This window comes from Marmota flaviventris, chromosome 5 (genome assembly GCF_047511675.1).
Source record: "Marmota flaviventris isolate mMarFla1 chromosome 5, mMarFla1.hap1, whole genome shotgun sequence".
Classification (NCBI taxonomy): Eukaryota; Metazoa; Chordata; class Mammalia; order Rodentia; family Sciuridae; genus Marmota; species Marmota flaviventris.
The window spans coordinates 13075277-13094416 of NC_092502.1; the positions used below are offsets into that span (position 1 = coordinate 13075277).

General features: G+C 44.5%; 1 protein-coding gene across 1 annotated transcript in view; it reads left to right on the forward strand.

Moving 5' to 3' along the window:
• The window catches only part of Slit3 (slit guidance ligand 3), a 568801-nt gene that overhangs the window by 408197 nt on the left and 141464 nt on the right, over positions 1-19140 (forward strand). The window contains exon 6 of the mRNA XM_027938651.3: positions 15753-15824. Within this exon, the coding sequence (XP_027794452.3) occupies positions 15753-15824 (72 nt within the window). The remainder of the gene's footprint in view (positions 1-15752; positions 15825-19140) is intronic.

The following is a 19140-nucleotide window of genomic DNA, read 5'->3' on the forward strand; positions in this document are numbered from 1 at the left end:
TTTCTTGGCTGGTTGTTCATTGTCACAGAAGATGAATCTTCTTGGTAAACTATCAATCCAAGAGCTTTTTCTGGAATTGCTACTTAATGCAATTAGATTTTGAGAAAAAAAAATGATTTTCTTCCTTTGCCCATTTTGCTTCTGCAGCAGGTCTGAGAGGTGCTTTTGTGAGAAGTGGGTCGGCCAGCACGCAGCTCCTCCACAGCTGCTGGCTCTCTGCCTACTGAACAGGGGACTTAGAATTCACTTCATTCTGCAAGCTAAAAAGGGTTTTAAGAAATAAACCATACAATCTAAACCATTCCTTTTTAAAACTGGAGATTAAATTTGCCCAGGATCACTTGAGAACTGGTAGGAGCTGTCCTGGGGTCCTTTGTCCATGTTGGGGCACTAGGGTGACTGAATGATGATGCAGAGAAGTCGATGCCATTGAAATGTTACTTATCATTCCCTCAGAAATGACCATGCCCTGCAGTGTTGCAGGGGCAACACCAGAACTTGTCAGCCGGCAAAAGCAGGCACCAGGGGAGACCTGGGCCGTGGCTTTTGCTGGGATCTTCATGGGAAACGCAGGGTAGGGAAACAACTTAGGTCTGGCTAATTAGAGTAATTAGTGGGTCTTTGGGAATGGGGGCTTCCCTGACTGTTCAGTTCTTGTCCACGGTTGACTTAGGGCAGGGAAAATATTGGATTGTTTTGTGAGATAGATGAAGGAGGTGGTTAAGGGCATGGGCCCAGGATGCGTTGGTTTTGTGTGAAATGTGAACTCACCAACAGTTAAACTCACCAACTCAATATCCCTAGGAATTAACTATCTCTGGAAGGAGCAAATTCTTCCACCTGGTGGGCTTCCCCATCGCATGATGTCAAACCACCATAAAATACAGGAAAAAAAAAAAAAAACATGACTATTCCTCTAAATCCCTAGGACTCCTCAATTCCTACCCATTAAGCACCTACCTCCTCACCACACTGAAGCCCAAATTAGATTGAGAGAACAAACATCCCTGAATCCTACAGCACTTCAGACCTGAAGACACAATTCAGTCACCATTTATGGTCTTAATTTTTTACACTGGTGTTTCATGTGTCATTCTTCCTCTCCTAAACAATGTGACTGAAGGCATCAGTGATCAAGCTCTGACTTTTCTGTTAAATACTATTTTATGATTCTAAGTAATTCATCCTCTCTCTAATCCTCTTCTGCTGAAAATAATGGACTTGGACCCAACAATCTCCAAGATCATTTCCAACACCAATATTCTATGAGTCTATAGTTATAATCACCCAGAGGGCTGGAATCTTCTTAAGAAAAGTTGTGGCCCATACTAGCTAAAGGTAAATTGTTTATACCAGTCAGCTTTCCATTACTATAATGAAATACCTGAGGCAATTAACTTCTAAAGAGAAAAGGTTTACTTTGGCTTTCAGTTCTAGATGTTCTAAAATCCAAGATCTAGTGACCCCATTCATTTGGGCCTCTGGGGAGAGCAACATGTCATAGCAAGAACATATGTCAGAGCAAACTGCTTTCCTTATGTTCATGGAAGTGAACCAGCTATAGAAGAGATTGGGGTACCCCAGTCCCCTTCAAGGTATGCCCCCAGTCCCCTAAGGACCTTGCAGTAGGCTACCTCTCCTTAAAGTTCAACCACCTCCCAGTAGTGACACCCTGGGGACCAAGACTTTAAAGTATGGACCTTTGGGAGATATTCAGCATCCAAAACAGTACTGTTAATGATATAAAGGTAGATAAAGGTGCTCTGATTTAGGTGGGTGGGTCGGTAGGTAGGTGGTTGTTTCCCAAAACTCTCAGTGTTTCAGTTGGAATCTGGGCTCAGAAAATAAGTCCAAAGAAGAAAACTTCCTTGGAAGACTTTGACATTACATCCCTCCTTCCCTTTCTACTCCATCTCCCAAATAAAACAAAGAGATCACCTTCTCCTCTACACACACCCAACCGGTTCTGAGTTCTTCTCTGGAATATGTGAGATGCATAAAATAACCAGTCCCTTCAGATCTCTAGTTGGCAAATACAGAGACAGCATTTTCAGTCCCACTGAAGAGTAGTTGTCAGAAACCTGCCATTCACTCAGGGGCTCTAAGTGCTCTGTCAAGCTTTAACTTGATTAAAATTGAAAACCACATTGCTTGAAAACCAAACGTGAAATCGAAATCTCTTTACTCGGTGCTCTTACATTCTGAAGACTGGGCTTATGGATTATCCCCTGTTAATTTATGCCATCTCTGTGCCATACATTAATTTTGAATATATTTGTTGAAAATTTCCTGTAGCTTGCATTTATGGTTGTCAAAGGGGCTTTTATCTTGAAAAAAATGGTGCTGGTTTTAATTACAATTCTAAATAGCTTCATAACCATCGCGAACCCTGGATTTACATCATCTTTATGACAGCCGCGCAATTCCTGCTTTATTGATTTTGTCATTTGCTTCATTACAGTTAATGCAAACCTTTTGTACAGAGACAATTCTGGTGCCGCTCTCTTCTTGGAGGGGCTAGGATAGAACATCGTGACTGAAATAGACCCCATCCCTCTACCCACCCCCTGCTTCCACCGCAGTGCTGACCCAAGGAAAAGCAGATGGGAAACATTTCCAAAGTGGCTATCCATCATTGGCAAAGGAAATGTTAGCTCTGATTATCCAACCCTTTCCTTCCATCAGATGCATTTCGACCTTTCAGTTTTGAAGTCCTGGAGATGCATCGCTTGCTGGAACAGGGCTACTGATCTCACCCCACTCAGCCTCGTGTAGAAGGCTGGCAGCAGTGACCACCCCCTTCTACCTTCCACAAACAACCCTTCAACCAGGGGTCTGGGAACCGCAGTACAGGGGATGGAGATGGGTGTGACCTGAGCTAAGACTATTCTCAGGGTGTGAATGCCCAAGAAAGCAAGTGAGTGACCTGGGATGGAAATGGAAACCTTGGGAGACAAACTTGAGAAAGAAGTCGTGCCCAAAAAAACCAACAGCACTGGGAGCTCGAGGAAGTATAAGGAAGTATAAGAAGAAGGCTCATCTGTTGGTAGCCGCGTGCACAGGTTTCCAAGGCCAGGAACAGCTAAGGGTGCTAAAAAGCTGCCGGGTGCCCAACAACTACGGAAGCTGTTTCAAAGGCACAGGGGGACAAAGCCCGGAAAACTGAGCAAAAGGAGTCTGTATAGTGGAGAAAACAGCAATTTTGTTCTAGAAATGAGGATTTTTTTTTTCCACCTCAGGTCCTATTTGAAAGGACCTTGTCTTTTCACATCAAAGCCACAGTCACCCTTTAATAAGGATATAAATAGGATAAGCTTGTCAGGAAAAGCAGTGTGGATCCTGAGACCCCTCCTGGAGTGGGGACCCATTTCCATGGCACTCCAGTGGGAATCTCAGAAGAAGTCCGAGGACTGTTCTCTGCCTTTGCACCTCGGGAACTCCTCTGAGTCACTTAGATTGAGGGTACCATCCAGGGGTGACTCCCTTTCCCTCTGCCTTCAGAGCCTGTGTCCCCCATTTCTAGACTTTCAATTTTCCTGAATCCTGTTGGCTTTCTAAAAGGTGAAAAAAAGTATTGAATGCTGTAAACATTATTGGATGCTCTTTAAAAGTTGTCTTGTGACTCATGGGAGGGAGAAATATGCTACTCTAAGACAAGGGGGAGCCGAGCAGGAAGGGAGACTTCAAGGAAGGGGGCTGAAGGAACCATGAGCTGGCCACGTGTGGAACCCCCTCAACTTGCAGAGGCGAGAGGGCTGGCGGCGTCCTCACGGCAGGCTCTGTGGGAATCTCCACTCGAGTACTCTGGAGGGCTCTGAGCCAGGTACTTGGCTGCAGCAGACGTTCATAGCACATTCATTCATGCTGCATTCTTTTCCCACCCAACGTGCAGATCTCCAATCCACCAGGCACCCTCCACTTAGCTGTTCCAAACAGAAGGGCAGTCACACGTACCTTCTCAACACACCATGAAGAATAGAATCTGACTCCTCAGAGAACCTGTAATGCAAACGGGACAAGCCCTCAGTGTGCACGCAGGGCCTGGGTGAAGAATCAGCAGGCCTGCAGGTCAGCTCTGCAGGCCCCGGAGGCACTGCTATCAGTGCTGCCTCACTGAGGGGGACATTTTAGCCCTGAGAAGTTGGGCCACAACCCACAAGGCCAAAGATCCTTGCCATCTGATTCTCAAGCAGAATGTTCTTGGTCTGCTTTTCCCAATAAAGCAGGCCCCTCCTGCCATCATGGCCCCCTCTGGGCAGCACCTCTGGGACTCAGGTCCCTTTTCTGGAGTCAGGAGGAAGTAGACCCTTCTTCAGGCCTGTCGTGGCTGACTGAAGAGCAGCCGGTGCCGTGGAATTCTCTGATCCCGGGAGCTGGAGAACTGGCCTGCACTCAGGAAGGCCCAGCACCCTGTGGGGAGAGGGTTCAGTGGGGCTGCTCTGTTTCCAGCCCTTTCTCCCATGTTTCTCTGCCCTCTTCCTCTGGCTCAGTGCTTGGGGATTACTCAGCTGCATGTGATGAGACGGATATGGGGTGATCCAAAAAGAGCTGGGAGGGAATTTATGACAGCCTTAAGGAAAGACGGCCATTTTCCCCGGCCCCCCATGCCACTCCCTCCTGGGAGCCCACACAGGCCTCCCTCGCTTGGAGTGAAAGAGACTTCTCTCTCTGCCCAGCACACAGCCAGGCCTCAGGTGAAACCATCACAGAGAAGAAAGGCAAAGAACCAGTCTGTGTGAGGGCAAAGAGACATTCAGGAGCTTCCCTTCTGAAATGGAAACACCCTCTGCGGAGTTATCTGTGTCGCTAGTACCGATGGAGAGGTGATGTGGGAAGGGGCAATGGCAGCTGATCCGCCATATTTATACTTGACTCGGGATTTTTCTCCCATCCAGCTCACCATTCCCATCATTTTTGTGTAAACTGACACTGTTTTTTTCCTTGCAGACAGAGTGACTGGCAGAGTCCCCAAAGCAAGCTGGGAATAACATATCTTTTATATTCACTATAAATAACCCCCAAAGTAGGCAGATCAAATTACCCATGTCTCTCTCCTTCATTCTCTTTGCTCTATGGATGCCAAGATATTCCTTTTCACATCCTTGCGGAATCAGGTCCACCCTCTCATCCTGTCCTGTGTAACCTGCCCAGGCTTCCCTCCTTCTTGTCCCTGTAATGTTTTGGCAAGAGAAATCACCCACACAATGTGATGTCCTCACAAAGCTCCTCCCTGAAACTCTCTTTCTCTGTTCCTTTCTTCATATACCCCGCCCGGAGCAAAATTCATATAATATACAACTAACCCACTTTTCAAAAAGAACACACAGCATTTATTACACGTCTAATGCATGGAACTATTAGGCTCTGAATTAAGCATTATAAATTTATGATTAACTGGCACTTGGTACATCCACAGTATTCAAACTTTACTCCTATCTACTTCTAAAACATTTTCATCACCCCAAAAGGAACCCTGTACCATCAAGCCCTCGCTGTGCATCCCCTCTGCCCAGCCTCTGGTAATTGCTCAGCCACTTTCTGTTTCTTTGCATTTACCTGTTCTAGACATTTCATGTTAATGGAATTATGCGATATGTGTTTTTTTGTCCCTCTTTTTGAAATTGATATAATGTTGTAGCCTGTATCCACACTCCATTCCTTTTATTAAAAAAAAAAAAAAAAACGGTTGAATGATACTCCCTGGTGTGTCTAGGCCACAACTTGTTTATCCACTCATCTGCTGATGAACATTTGGGTTGTGTCTGCTCTTTGGCCTTTGTGAATAGTGCTACAATGAGCATTTGTGGGCAAGTTTTTGTCCAAGCACCTGTTTCCATTCTTCCGGCGAGGGCGGGAATTGCTGGGTCATATGGTAAATCTGTGTTTAACTTTGGAGAGAACCACCAAGAGCTCTCCACAGCAGCTGCACCGTTTTACATTCCCACCAGCAGAGCAGGAGGGTTCTGATGGCCCCCATCCTCACCAAGCTCTCATGGCTTTCCATCCTTTTGATGATGGCCATCTCAGTGGGTGTGAAAGGTTATCTCCTGTAACCCCTGGGATTTTGTACCAAGCATCACCTGTGTGCCAGAAACTGCGGGGCAGGTGAGAAGGATAAGGCAGCTGCTCTCCTGTTGCTGATGAGCCTGGGTGTTCATTACTCCTTAAAAGTAACAGTAAAAAAAAAAAACCAAGCTGGCCTTTTCCTGGGGCATTTCAATTCTGCACATTAGCTCGATTGAATGTAGTTATCAGCTCTGTCCATGTTGCTGAGTTTCAACGCCCGTTTTTTCAGCAGTTAATTACAGAAGCCTTGATATCCCCCTTACACTGAGCTTACAAGACACACTTTAATTGGCTTCTGCTGCCACAAAGATACCTTTGAGTGATGCCTTGCTAATGGCCACTGACCCCCGACATCCCACTACACGATGTGGTTAGGGCTGCCTGGTTATTTCCACCTGCAGCTTCTGTCTCACCAGTGGGGGAGGGCGTGCCACAGAATGTGATTGTGTGATTAAAATCTGTGCAATTTACAACTTGCCCCGAGCACAGAGGGCCACTTCTCTGGGTGTGTCATACTCCCGTTCAGGGAAGAACTAAGCTTTCCCCAGTCTGGGGAAAGCTGCTGCCCCCTGGGTCCCAGCAGGTGACCTGGAACTACAGCATCTCCTCAGGGTATAGGCACCTGACAGTGAGTGCTAAACCCATTCTGCTTCCTTCAGTGAAGCAGAAAGTCAAATGGACCTGGACACCCAGGGAATCTAACTGAGGGACAGAGTGGGGAGGAAGGGGTCACTGTTGAGGGTAATGCTTCTCCTGCCATCTTCTGGAAACGAGGCTTGCAGGCCAATGGAAGTGACAGATGCCAAGAGCAGATCCTGGCTTTCCTCACCAGCCTCTTTTGGCCTACAATAACTTGAGTGAGGCCCATGTAGCCACATTAGCACTTCCCTGTTTTTTCGCACTTGGAAGGCCAGAGAGAGGTGGAAAGACTTTGAGGGTGAGCCTGAGGTTCCTGGGTCAGGAAGGCAGGTTGAACTCCCTTGATGATGCTATATAACCTCGCTGAGCCTCCCCTGTGGGTTTACAAGTAGTTCTGCTGCCGCGAAATAAGTGTTTGGAGGGACAACCAAAGGTGCATGAGAGACAGAAGAGAGGGGTTCAATTTGCCTGACTTTGACAGGAAGTTTTCATATAGGATGTGTCCTTTGAGGAAGGCCTTGAAGGACAGGGAGGGCTTCCCCAAAGAGAAAGAGACAAGGGACAGTGTAAGTTAGGCAAGGAAAGACGAAAGCACACAAGGGTTTTGCACAGTGCATGTCGGGCATGGTGCCGAGTTGTTTCCAGGTTGGTGACAGCACTTAGAGCCATTACGAGCAGACTTGGGTTCAAACTAGTTTCAAAGATGTCACCCCAATGGCTTCCTTCCCTCTTCTGTAAAGTAGGGATGTTAAGAAGCCAAACCAACATGATTTTTAAGATGTTCAGCTCAATAAATAGTGGATACAGGTGTGAGCTATAATATTGTGGGATAGTGGTGGCATTTTTGTTATGACGTATAATGCAGCCACAGGGAGTCACTGCAGGTTTATGTTCAGACCAAGGTTAGGAATCCAACACCAGAGGTGGGGTGGCATTGACCATTTTCGGTGCTCACTACATTACTTGATGGCAATTAATTGGAAACAACCATCAAGCAATGAGGTTAAATTTGCAGTTTCTCTTCTGGGGTTCTTCCTGTGGGGATTGTGAGCATCGTTCTTTGGGTAAGAGAAGAGTCTGTGTTTCCTTTGCCGTAGGTTTTCAGTGGCTTCTCGTGTTTCAATTTTCCGGCGGCTGGAGGAGCAAGAAAAGCACGTGGGCCTGAGCTGCTGCCCTGGAATATATTGCATATCTCAAACAATAGATTCTTTGGTTTAGGACAGAAAAAGAAGGGAGAGGGGATAAGCTTAAATCAGGGAAGGTTTTAGAGAAAAATGAACAGGAACTTTTCCTTAAGAATCTCATAAAAAAAATCAGTCTCAGGTCAAATAACTTCAGAGTTGAAAGAGACTTTGGAGATCATGTAACAATGCATTCCTTTGTTTAATGTTATTAGTTTTAAAGCAAATAAAATTAAGCAATGCCAGAAATACATTTTCAGAATACATACATTTCATTTATACTTAAAACTATGTTTGGTGCTGCCTGCTACTGGTTCCATTTTACAAATGAAGAAACTGAGGTGGGCAATGGATGGAAATCACTTAATTGACTCAACTAGAAATCCCCAAATCCCTGGCATTGCATTTGACAAAACATGGGTAATAAATACTGAGCGCCTCCCAAGTGTTTCTTTGTATGGGTTGGAAATGTGAATAAATTCAGGGAAGTAATAGCCACATTACTAGATGAGAAATCAGTGTGATTCTCTTTAAAGTCAAACAAAGATCTGTCTGTGGAGGTCCAAGTGGGACATGTAGCCTCTATGCACTGTCAGGGAGCCATCCCCAGGCTGGGGTGATGGGTGGCTTCACCCCACAGAGGTGATGCTAACAATCCTGTGTGTGAACAAAACCAGCATCCCACCTGTGCCACCTGGTATCTAGCAAGAAAGACCTCTGATGTGACCTCTGTCTTTTTGGTCACATTCACACAGTTGGACTAGTTCATCTCCAATGGGAAAATTTCCAAACCCCCCATGGGGGGTGAAATAAAACCTCTCAGTGCCTCACTCCAGTTGATTTAGAAAAAGGAGTAAAAAGTAGAGATGCAGGAGATAACTTTCCATGCCTGCTAACAAGAGCACATTTCATCTTCCCTGTTTCTCACTCTCCCCCGCCTCCTGCGCCTGGGCTGAGGAGGAGCCACACACAGATGGTTATCACTCCAGAGCGTATCTAGGGAAACCTAGACCTGCCCTGATTGCTATGGAGACAGCCATTGATTTGTCCGGCCTCTGACTATTCATGACATCAGCAAGGCCAGCGAATAAAACACGGATACTTCTTACAAAGAAATTCCAGTTTCTGATGAGGAAGGTCGAGAGTCCACAGAACAATTGCTACTTCTACAGCTCCTAGCAGCCTCACTAGAGGAGTGTTTCCAACTGATTCAGCCCCAGGGGTATCACAGGAGGGGATGTCCAAGTTTCAGTGCTAAAACAGGCAAAGTCCCGGGCAAACCTTGGTGATTGGTCAACCTAGGTGTGAAACCCGTTAAACCTGATGGAAGGTGACCACAGAATTGGAGTCAGCCCTAAAACCTGAGCATTTGTGAACAGTAACTGCGCCTTCCTTGGTCCCTGGGTCTAAAAGTTGCTGGGAATCAGATGAAATTCTCTCTTAATGAACAGGGGTGTTTTGGTTAGATTCACTTTCTGTTTTGTTCTAGTTGTCCTTTTATTTATTGAGAGGTGTCGGAAAGTTTCAAATTTAAGCTGGCCCAAATGGGAACTCCACTTCTTCCCCATGCCAATCCTTAATGCTAAATCGATTCGCAGGGATTCTCCACTTGCATTTTACAGCACAAATTCATTTGCCAAATGCTTGATGTAGAGGAAAGTATGTAAAAACAGAAGTGGAGTTATTGATAATTCCCAGTAACGTGTGAAACCCCTTTATTCTCCAAGGCCTGGTGCGTCTCTTTGTTGCTAATACATCACCAGTGCCTGCATTATGGTAGTGCTGGCTTCCAGAGCATCTGCTGCAGTGGATTCACTTATTCTCCTGGTGGGAATTTGTACATGTCAAATAGCAATATGATATCTACTAAATAAGAGGTGTTGCACTAGCTGTGTGGCGAAGTACACAGAATGACACTTGTTAAAACAGACTTCTGTTCAATTTTCAAATAAGTTCTAGGCAGGCTATTCTGTTCAGAGAGCTTAGAAAAGCTAGGACTATGTCTTTTACGAGGCAGGTTTGCTTCATTGAAATCTTGGAATACTAATAATCTATTATCTGTCTGTCTGTCTCTCTCTCTCTCTAATATATATATATATATATATATATATATATATATATATATATATATATATCATATATATATATATATATATATATATATCATATACATATTGAATGTCAGAGGTCTGCAATTGCTTTACCTGTTTTATTAGATGCATTTGTATTTACATGCATGCAATAGGAAGGACTTACATGTATGTTGGAAAAACAGCCATAAAATTGTCAGTTCTGTAGATAGAGATCTGTGTAGATACTTAAATAATTCATGGGTCAGTAAACATTTCTATATGCATGCATTCTTGGGTCTGGTGGATGAATGAACTAAATGTTCTAAATAACAGATTCACCTCCTTTTGCTCGTTTGAGATGTTGTTTTAATATGGAATTACAGTAGCTCCTTAATGATGAGAAGTCGTGACAATTCATTAGCAGATTGTGTCTTAGATCAAGTGTTGATTTGCCTACAAAGTGTGACCAGTACTCAATTATATGAAGTGTATGCATTTCTTTTGAACATATTTTTTTCCTTTTGCCAGTTAAAATAACCTTGAGCTTTATTAGTTTGTGAAAGACCCCAGCCAGCAGCAGACAGAGCATCTATGATTTGTTCTCCAATAATGACTTTTTTAGAATGTTAAAATGTCATAAAAAACAACCTTCCAAAGCACTCCCAAATTTTTTGTTTTCGGCTCAAAGGACAACTAGATAACAGGGCAGAAGGAACAGCATGTCAGGCTGCCTCGTGTTTTCTCCTCTGCCCTGTTTTATGAAAGCAGGGATCCCCAGGGTTTTCTATAGAGTTGCAAGATTCTATTTCTCCCAGGTCTAGAGAAAAGTACATCCAGAATATACATGTGTACCAACATACAAATTTCCTCAACAACGAATTCAAATTAGTTCAGTTTTCAGCATTCTCTTAGTCCTTTAAAGACTATTCACATGTAAAATCACAGATCAGGCAACCTTCTTCCAAATATTTTCAAAGGACGTCTTGCATTTCATTCTGTATCCTGGGTACCTAATACAGCACACACTCCTAGTAATACTCTGTTGATCCTCTGGATTAATTAATTCTTGGTGTCCATAACGATAGATAGACTTGCATGGGATATCTGCTCAGGCTTCCCTTGTTAATCTCATACAGGTTTTGCACATTAGATAGTTGTGCTGTGTGCAAATTAGCAAATGGTTTAACTCCAGAGGGTGCTGAGCCTAAGCTTCTCCTGTCTAGCACAAAGAACTGCAGTGACTCTAGCTGCAGTCCTGGAGCAAAATGCTGCTGCTGGATTTTGCCACCCCCCCATGACAGTGCCCTGAGACGTTTCACCATCCACCCAGGAGATGCTGGCCCCACAACATCTGGATGAGACAAGAACACCTGGGTGGTTGTGCCCCCATGCAGAGACCGTGCATGTAGTTAACTAGTTGGGAACTCAATCCTTCCAGATATCCAAAGCCTGTTTCTGGAGATTTCTATTTTCCAGGTATTTCTCATGGAGACAAAAATGCATTATTAAGATCCTGAAATTTTTTTACTCTTCCCCCACCCCTGTCTCTCTCCCTCTCCCTCTCCCTCTTTGTTTATTTATCTTGGTGGTTATTGGGAGATAAATTGCTTTTAATATTGTACTCAGGTTTTTTAACCCTTTTTAAGAAAAAGATTTAGATGTATTTCTTTAAATATTTGGACCCAAAAAAATATTTGTAATCCACCTCAATTAGGAAATAGGAAATTGTAACCAAAAGAGATGAACTGTGATAATAGGAGAACACTGTGCTTATGAGCAGGGATTTTTACATAAGTGCCATCTCCCTGTTTGTCATCTGTGGAGATCATTTTAAGTCCTCACTCACGCTGGCTTTTCTTTCTGACTTATTTATATTCTCCGAATATAAAAATGCAGCAGTCAGAACGCGGCTTTCAGGGCGTCTGTGTTCAGTTCTGGTCTGAGGGTTCCTTCCTAAATGGACTCTGGTGTCACCTTAGCACTCGTATTGTTCACCGAAACCCGAGCTTCCCCAGGAAATTGCAGCAGTTAATTTAATATCATGAAACGTCTGGGGGCTTCTTGGTTTATTCAGAAACAAAAGGGTATAATTCAAACTGAGGATTCTGTATAAAGTAGAGGATAGTGAAAGTTGCCTCCAAAAAAGAGTCAGTTTTGCCTTCTCCACCCCGGCCTTCCTGCCCCTCGGCCTTACCCTGGGTCCCTGGAAATCTCACTTGATTTCAGGAGTCCTTCTTGGGGTCCTCCGAGGTCTATGTATCAGATAGGCAGGACCCCACGGGTGTGCAGCCCAGTGTGGGATCAGAGAGAATTCTCCGTCGTTCTCGTTGCTGCTAGAAGGTCCACAGGGCTGTGCCGGGATGATGCTTCTTCCACATAGTTAGGTTGCAGCCCTGCATACCTTCAATAGCAGGACTCATTCCACAACCCTTAGTGGCCATCTGTGAACAACCCGGCGCTGTGCTAGGCACTGGGGTACGTATTCATGTAGTAAGGAGAAAGTTTCAACAGCTGCGGGAAATGTGTGTGTTATTGGTAAGGGAAAGCAGAAAAGCCGGTGTGCATCCTCAGAATGCTGAGTTCCTTCTGCTCACTTTTCCAGAGTTTGTTTTTGCCCACACCTCTGAGTGACCATGTGCTTTTGGATTTGTTTCTGAGAGGGTCTTTGAATGAGTCTTTTCAAAGGCACAGTGTGGACCTTTGACCTGAGAGCTTAGAGTACACATCAGTGGCCTCTGGTCACATCGACCCCCCGAAGCAAACTACTAAGTGAGATGCTCTGGCCTCAGCTCCGGAAGGTTCTCTGTGCTCAGGAGCACTCCACCACATCATCCTCAAAGAAATGCTGGGCTTGCATTTATTTTGCCTCCTGTCTCCTGTGCTTTAGGACTTTTATATCTCTGAGCTATCATTTCAGAAAGAAAAAGAAACCTGTCTGAACAAGTATGTATTTACTATTTTAGTGACTTAGTTTATCTGCGTGAAATATCAAGAATAATTATAGGCTATCAATTGGGCTTTTGTGAATACTCCAATGTTCAGAGCTACGAAGATACAAGAGCTTGGAACTGGAGGAACTGGGTGGTTTTTGTTTGCCTGATGAACCCCACGGCAGTGCATCCCCCTGGTTCTCATAATGAATGGTGCATCTTGAGGGTAAATCTTTGACCCTCGAGACTGGGACATAGTTCCTGTCTGATTTATCTTTGTCTGATTAGAATGAAAGAAGAAAATCTCAGCTAAAATAAACATCTCCTAAAAAAAAATCACATTCACAGCTTAAAATTTTTAAATTTTAATACAATTCATATGTGCTAAACTAAACTATAAAATACACCCACAGAGTTGGTTACATTACAGCTCAGTTTTCCCCATTACCAGTAAACAACTAGGTGTGCTGCTGAAAATATTAAAACATTGCATATTTAATAATGTTCTCTGTTCTCAGCTTTAAAATGATCAGGGTCCTCTCTAAGATTCTTTGTCCACACCACCTTGTGTCTTGGGCACAGGACTGACGGCACATTAACTAGTGGATTTTTAGAACTCTGTTCCTCTTTCCCTACTTGTTCTCTTTCTACCACTTTGTTTTTTCTCTTCCTTCTATGACTTTCTCTTTTCTCTGAGAGATTCCATATTTTCCCATGAAAAATTCTGTATATTTAGTCTCCTGTTGGGTTTCTGATGCTCTCAAGAAAAAGAATGGAAACACATCCCATATCCAGCAAATAAATAATGCACCAAGAGCAAGGACCTCTCTGAAACATCAGCACAAAAGCAGATGCACCTCAAACTGCCACTTCTCCGCAGCCCAGGCTTCCCAATTTGATGATTTAGATGCTTTTCCACTTAGGCGGACGGTGCCATTTTTGCCGGATTCAGCACGTTCATTGAACAATTTCTGGGAGCCAAAAGCCAACTCCACTGCATTTCTGCTTGGTAAGGTTTGGTGGCCTTGGCGTGGGACAGGGGTGTTGATTCATCTCCCTTAAACTGATGATAGATATAGAAGCCAGGCAGTAGCATTAGGCTGCCTTAGTAGAACCTCTGCAGAGAATCGGCCGCCTTGGTGCCTCAGGAAATCCACAGAAAGGATGCTATGCAAATCCATCCCGAGAACAGCTCAGGAAGAATTAGAAGCAGGGAGGTCTCAGATTCCTTGTGCGTGGGCATCAGCGAGAACCTGGAACACTAGGTAGAGAACTGGTCAACCCAAGCTTCTGCTTCCTGGAGACCCGTCATCTCCTGTGTATCTTTAAATTCTAAATGTCTGAGTCTTGTCTTATGAATGCCTATTGGGGCGATGTGAGTCCCACAACATTGTGGCAGAACCTATCTATAACATGCGACATCACTCCGATGGGGTGTGTTTCGCTTGTGTGCATTTGCACAATTGTATATCTGTATAGATTTTCAATGATAAGAGTTTAGTTTTAATTCTTTCTTCCTATGGTAACAAATAAGACCTTCCATGAGGATTATCAAATGTAGCTTTGAGATAGGTTCAGCGAGATGTATTGGGATAGATTAGTGCAAATTACATATGAAAATTTCAGCTGAAGGAAATCCCTTCATTTGAGAGGTCCTCACTTTTTCTGAGACAAAAGAAAAAAAAAAATGAGCATCCATCAGGAGTTTTTTAGAATAGTGGTAGTTCTGTCAGCCTCCATGTCAGCCACCATGGTGTGCTCTTCGAAGTATAATAGATAATCTGATATTAATAATTGTTTTCTGGATAACATCTATTTGTTGTTTTGAGAGAGAATTAAATGGGTTAGAGATATACATATGATATTAAAATTGGGTGTGGTCATGGTAAATATCTTGACTTTATCATCAGATATCCATTTTTTGATCTAGAGAAAATGGCATCTATTTGTTACCCTTCCACTAAAATCCCTCAGTCCCCAACTAGAATGCATATTAGTCAAGACATCTTTTAAAAACACATTATTTTCATGCGCATAGGATGGAAAGGGAAATAAAGAAAGGAATCCTGAAAGAGGTGCATTTAATTCTCCCCAATTTAAACGCAAGTGGTACATCGTTAAGGCAATAACAATATTCTTTTTCTTCTCCATCATGAATGTTTCCATCAATGAATTTCTTTAATGTCGATGATGGGTGATGCAGTTTGAGGGAATCTGTATTTAGTCAGAAAATGCTTCAATAGAATGACCTACCAGATGGGCCCTATAACAATGCACGGAGACATCAAACCACCACAGACATTTGGTGCTTAGAATAATAAAAAGACTATAAAATTAGATTAGTTGAGTCTAATTTGGAATTGGTATATTCCCCATGCACCCGTGCCGCTCTTGGGCAGATAAAGCCTTGAGATTTAGCGCTGTGTCAGAGCAGAAAGACTGCAACTTCCAGTAAAAGGGAGACGAGGGAGAGGGGAAAAAGCATTCTGGGAGGTCGCGGAGGGCAGAGCAGTGACCTCCAATGATTTACAGGCCTTTAGCTTAATGAAATTGTTTCAGTGACATGACGGTAAGAGCTCGTAATGGATTGGATGCCCTAATGTAATGAAATTACTCCCTTCTGCCTAAAAAAAAAAAAATGCGCAATTAATATTTACTGAGACCTGACAGCCTTTGGTGCGCTCGTCTGTGTAGTTCTCTCAGACAGTCAGAGAGGAGAGACGGAGCAGCGTGGCAGACAGGCTGGCTCTGCACGAGCTCTTGGCGGGGACGAGCAGAGCCTGCAAGGGGGTGGAGGGACAGGCGCTCGGTGGCCCTCTGCGCTGCCCCCGCTCAGCTTCACGCTCTCCCTTGCTTTTCCACAGGCAACTGGATAACAATCGCATCAGCTGCATTGAAGATGGAGCCTTCCGAGCGCTGCGCGACCTGGAGATCCTGTGAGTCGGTTTTGCGATCGCTGCCTTGTGTGCGTGCGTGTGGTGTGTGCCGGTGCGGGGAGGAGAGAGGGGGAGTGTGTGTGCAGGGGGCTCCGTGTGGCTGCTTTTCTGAATCTTCTGCTGCAGTGCTATTAAAATTGGGAACCGGGAGATCCCTCCGGCTCACCTTGACCAAAGTGCTTGCAGGCAGCAGAGTGTGATTTCTCACCTCCCACAAACTGGGGTTCCTACTAATTAAGTCTCAATTGAGTCACTGCAGCCCCGATGCTCCCTCGGTACTCGTGACTGCGTGAGACAGATGGGCTAGATGGAGTCACCCCACAGCCCGTCGGAGTCTGTTTGAGTGGGCATAAGAGGAGACAGGTTACAGGTCTGGGGCCAATGAGAGAGGGGCTAGCACCAGAGGGTCAGCTGAAATTGCCCAGAATCAGAAAGGGACCTTAGCACAGGACAGGGCGGATGCCAAACACATGGTAAAGTCCAGCCATTGCCGTCACTCCTGGGATCTCATCTCAGGTTCAAATTCAAACTTTAATCAGTAACCTTAACACAGCAGGGTGGAAAAGAGGAGGGAAGTGCCCCCTCTGTCACCTCACCCTATGCTTCTTACCTAGAAAAAAATGTATAGCTGTCTTTCTGTCCTGGATTTTCAAGTGGTTTAACTAAGGAAATCTGATTTCGGGGGGAAAGTCAGCAAACAGTCATCTTGGGGTCATTCAAACTAAAGTTGGATTGTGTAAGAAAACATTTTGAATGTTCTCACCCATGTCTACACTTCCATCTGTCCCTATTTGGGAGCCTGGAGAGGAGCAATAAAGCATAGTAGAACTTGTGTCAGGAGATGTATGATTCAGTCCTAGTTCTGCCACTAATTAGCTGTGTGACCTTGGGCAAGTCTCTTCGGCTCTTGAATCCTCAGTTTTCTCATTTGTACAATGCAGTAGTTGGTTGCTCTATCTTGGAGTGACTTACCTTTACAAATTCTGCAAAAAAATTATTCCAATGCTACAATTCTAGCCAGTGAGTGCTAAGAGATTAGGATTTGTTGAGCCTCCTTTGAAAAAAAAAAAAATTACATAGTCACAGGTACCTGTGTCTGATTCTAGCAGAATGAATGAAAGCCGAATCAGTACATGAATGAATATATTTAAATGCCCCTTTGTACATAAAGGAAAAGAGTATAGGTTCTCCCTTCACCTTCCTGTTCACCTGGCCCAGAAGATGCTAGCAATGGTTAGAAAGAGCCCTTCACCCTGTCTGAGAGGAAGGTGATTCCAAGAGGAATGGGGGAGGGGGGGGGAAGGGGCATGCTGAGGCTGAAAGCTATTGGAAATCAAATGAGAGCTGAGAATTCCCGGTACAGAATACACAGGACCCTCAGCAGGGGAGTTGGGTTGTCATTCCTAAGATGGATGGTCTCTCCTCACCCAAACTCTGACCCCGGAACCGGCAACAAATGCATGTCTGCGAGGGAGAGTGTGCCAGCCCAAATTTAGTAATCTTGGACTTCTCAGGAGGCTGAGGCTGAGATGGATAGGCATGCTTTTCCCTGCCTGCAGAAAACGCCTTTGTCAAAAGGGCCACTAGAAACTTATCACCTCTCCCCTCCCTTGCCAGAGAGAATGAAAAAGATGAGAAAATTCCTTGGGAAGAGACCAGGAAATGGAAGTCATCAGCTTTCACCAACAGCTGTGATGACCTGTCAACCCCAGGAGGGTTCTCTGTGCTAGAACATGTTGCCCCCAAGATGACTGGGGGGAGGGGGCTTCACCCAGGCACACCTGGGTGGGGAATCCCGAAAGTGGTGAGGCTTGGGTCAAGCTTCTTAACCTCTCTGAATCTTCTTCCTCAACTTTGAGGAGTAATGACCTAAGCATTACATAGGAGGGACTCTCTAAATGTTATCCCTTCCACTTTCCGAACTTTCTTTCTGTTCTACCTTCACCCCCATCAAACCCCTACCCAGGACAAAATTAGACAACTCCTCTCAGATATTTGTTAGAAGAAAAATTTGCACCCAGATACACCAGGTGCTTCCAGGCTAAAACTTAGAGACCCATGACCAAAATAATTATCAAAGTTCTCATTCTCCATCATTACAAAAAAGCCCACAGGATCTGATTAGTTTATCTTTTCAATTCCAAACAAAGCCAGATCAATAGCTTTGTTTTAAAGATGCTTGCTTTTGGCTTCTCATGGCTAAGTACTTAAAATTAATCATAATCAGTTATTCCATGGGTTTTTAATTTCCAGCAGAGGCATATAGCTTTGGAACCATCCATCTTAATGGCTAGCCACTCTGAAATCAGTTGGGGCTGACATCTCTATTTAAAGAGCTCCCCTGCTCTCCTGGCCCCAGACCTTCCAAGTCTCATCTGCACATTGACAATTTATAATGCTTCTCTGTAATCACAATTTAGGCACCGTAAAGAAATAATAAATAGGAACTTAGGGAGGGCATCACACATTAATTTAATAAATTTTTCAGAGAGAGAGAGAAAACATATTCAAATTACCCTATTCACAGAAAGGTCATTTTTAAGTATCTGAAGTTTAAAAGTTTGCAAATTAAGGAGACAAACTCTAATGGTTCAGGTGTGCTTACTCATGGTTAGCCATGGAATGTTCTCAAAATTAACTTAAGGAAAATTTGCAGATGTTAACTACTAGTGGAAATTGTTTCACACATGATAACCCCATTATTCTGTCCTTCCTGTGGCTGAAAATCACAAAATGTGCTTCCATCGAGGCTGAGGTCAGTTTCACTGATTCAGTTGAGCTGGAACTTAGGAAGCAAGTCTGGGAGGCAACCCCTGACCAGAAGTGAAATGAACTGGCGCAAGGTTGGAAGGACCGTAGGTTGCCCACCTCGCCCAGTGGTAGTGCTCAGCTCAGAGTGTAGAGGACAAGGAAAAGAGCTACCACCTACCTTCCCAGGCAACCAGGAAAGGAAAAACAGGAAAGCACAAGGTGCAATGTCCCAAGGCTTCCATGCCATTGCAGGAGAGGAAGGACGAGGAAAACGAACAGCGAATGGCTACTAGTGCCCAGCTCCATAGCCAGTGCTTGTGCACGCGCTTTCACTGCGCAGCCTCATAACCTCATGGAGCTGCCGTTGCCACCCCTCCTCTCACAAAGGAGCTCATCTCAGGGAAGTCGAGCCACTGCTCACCTACTAGGCGGCACAGCCTGTGTAGTTAACCATTGTAGCAACATGGCCCAAAGGGGGACAAAACACTTAAACAGGGCAGGGGGGAAGCTGTCGTGGTGTCTGTCTCCCATGGAGCGTGGTCAGCGTGTGCTGAATGCAGGATGA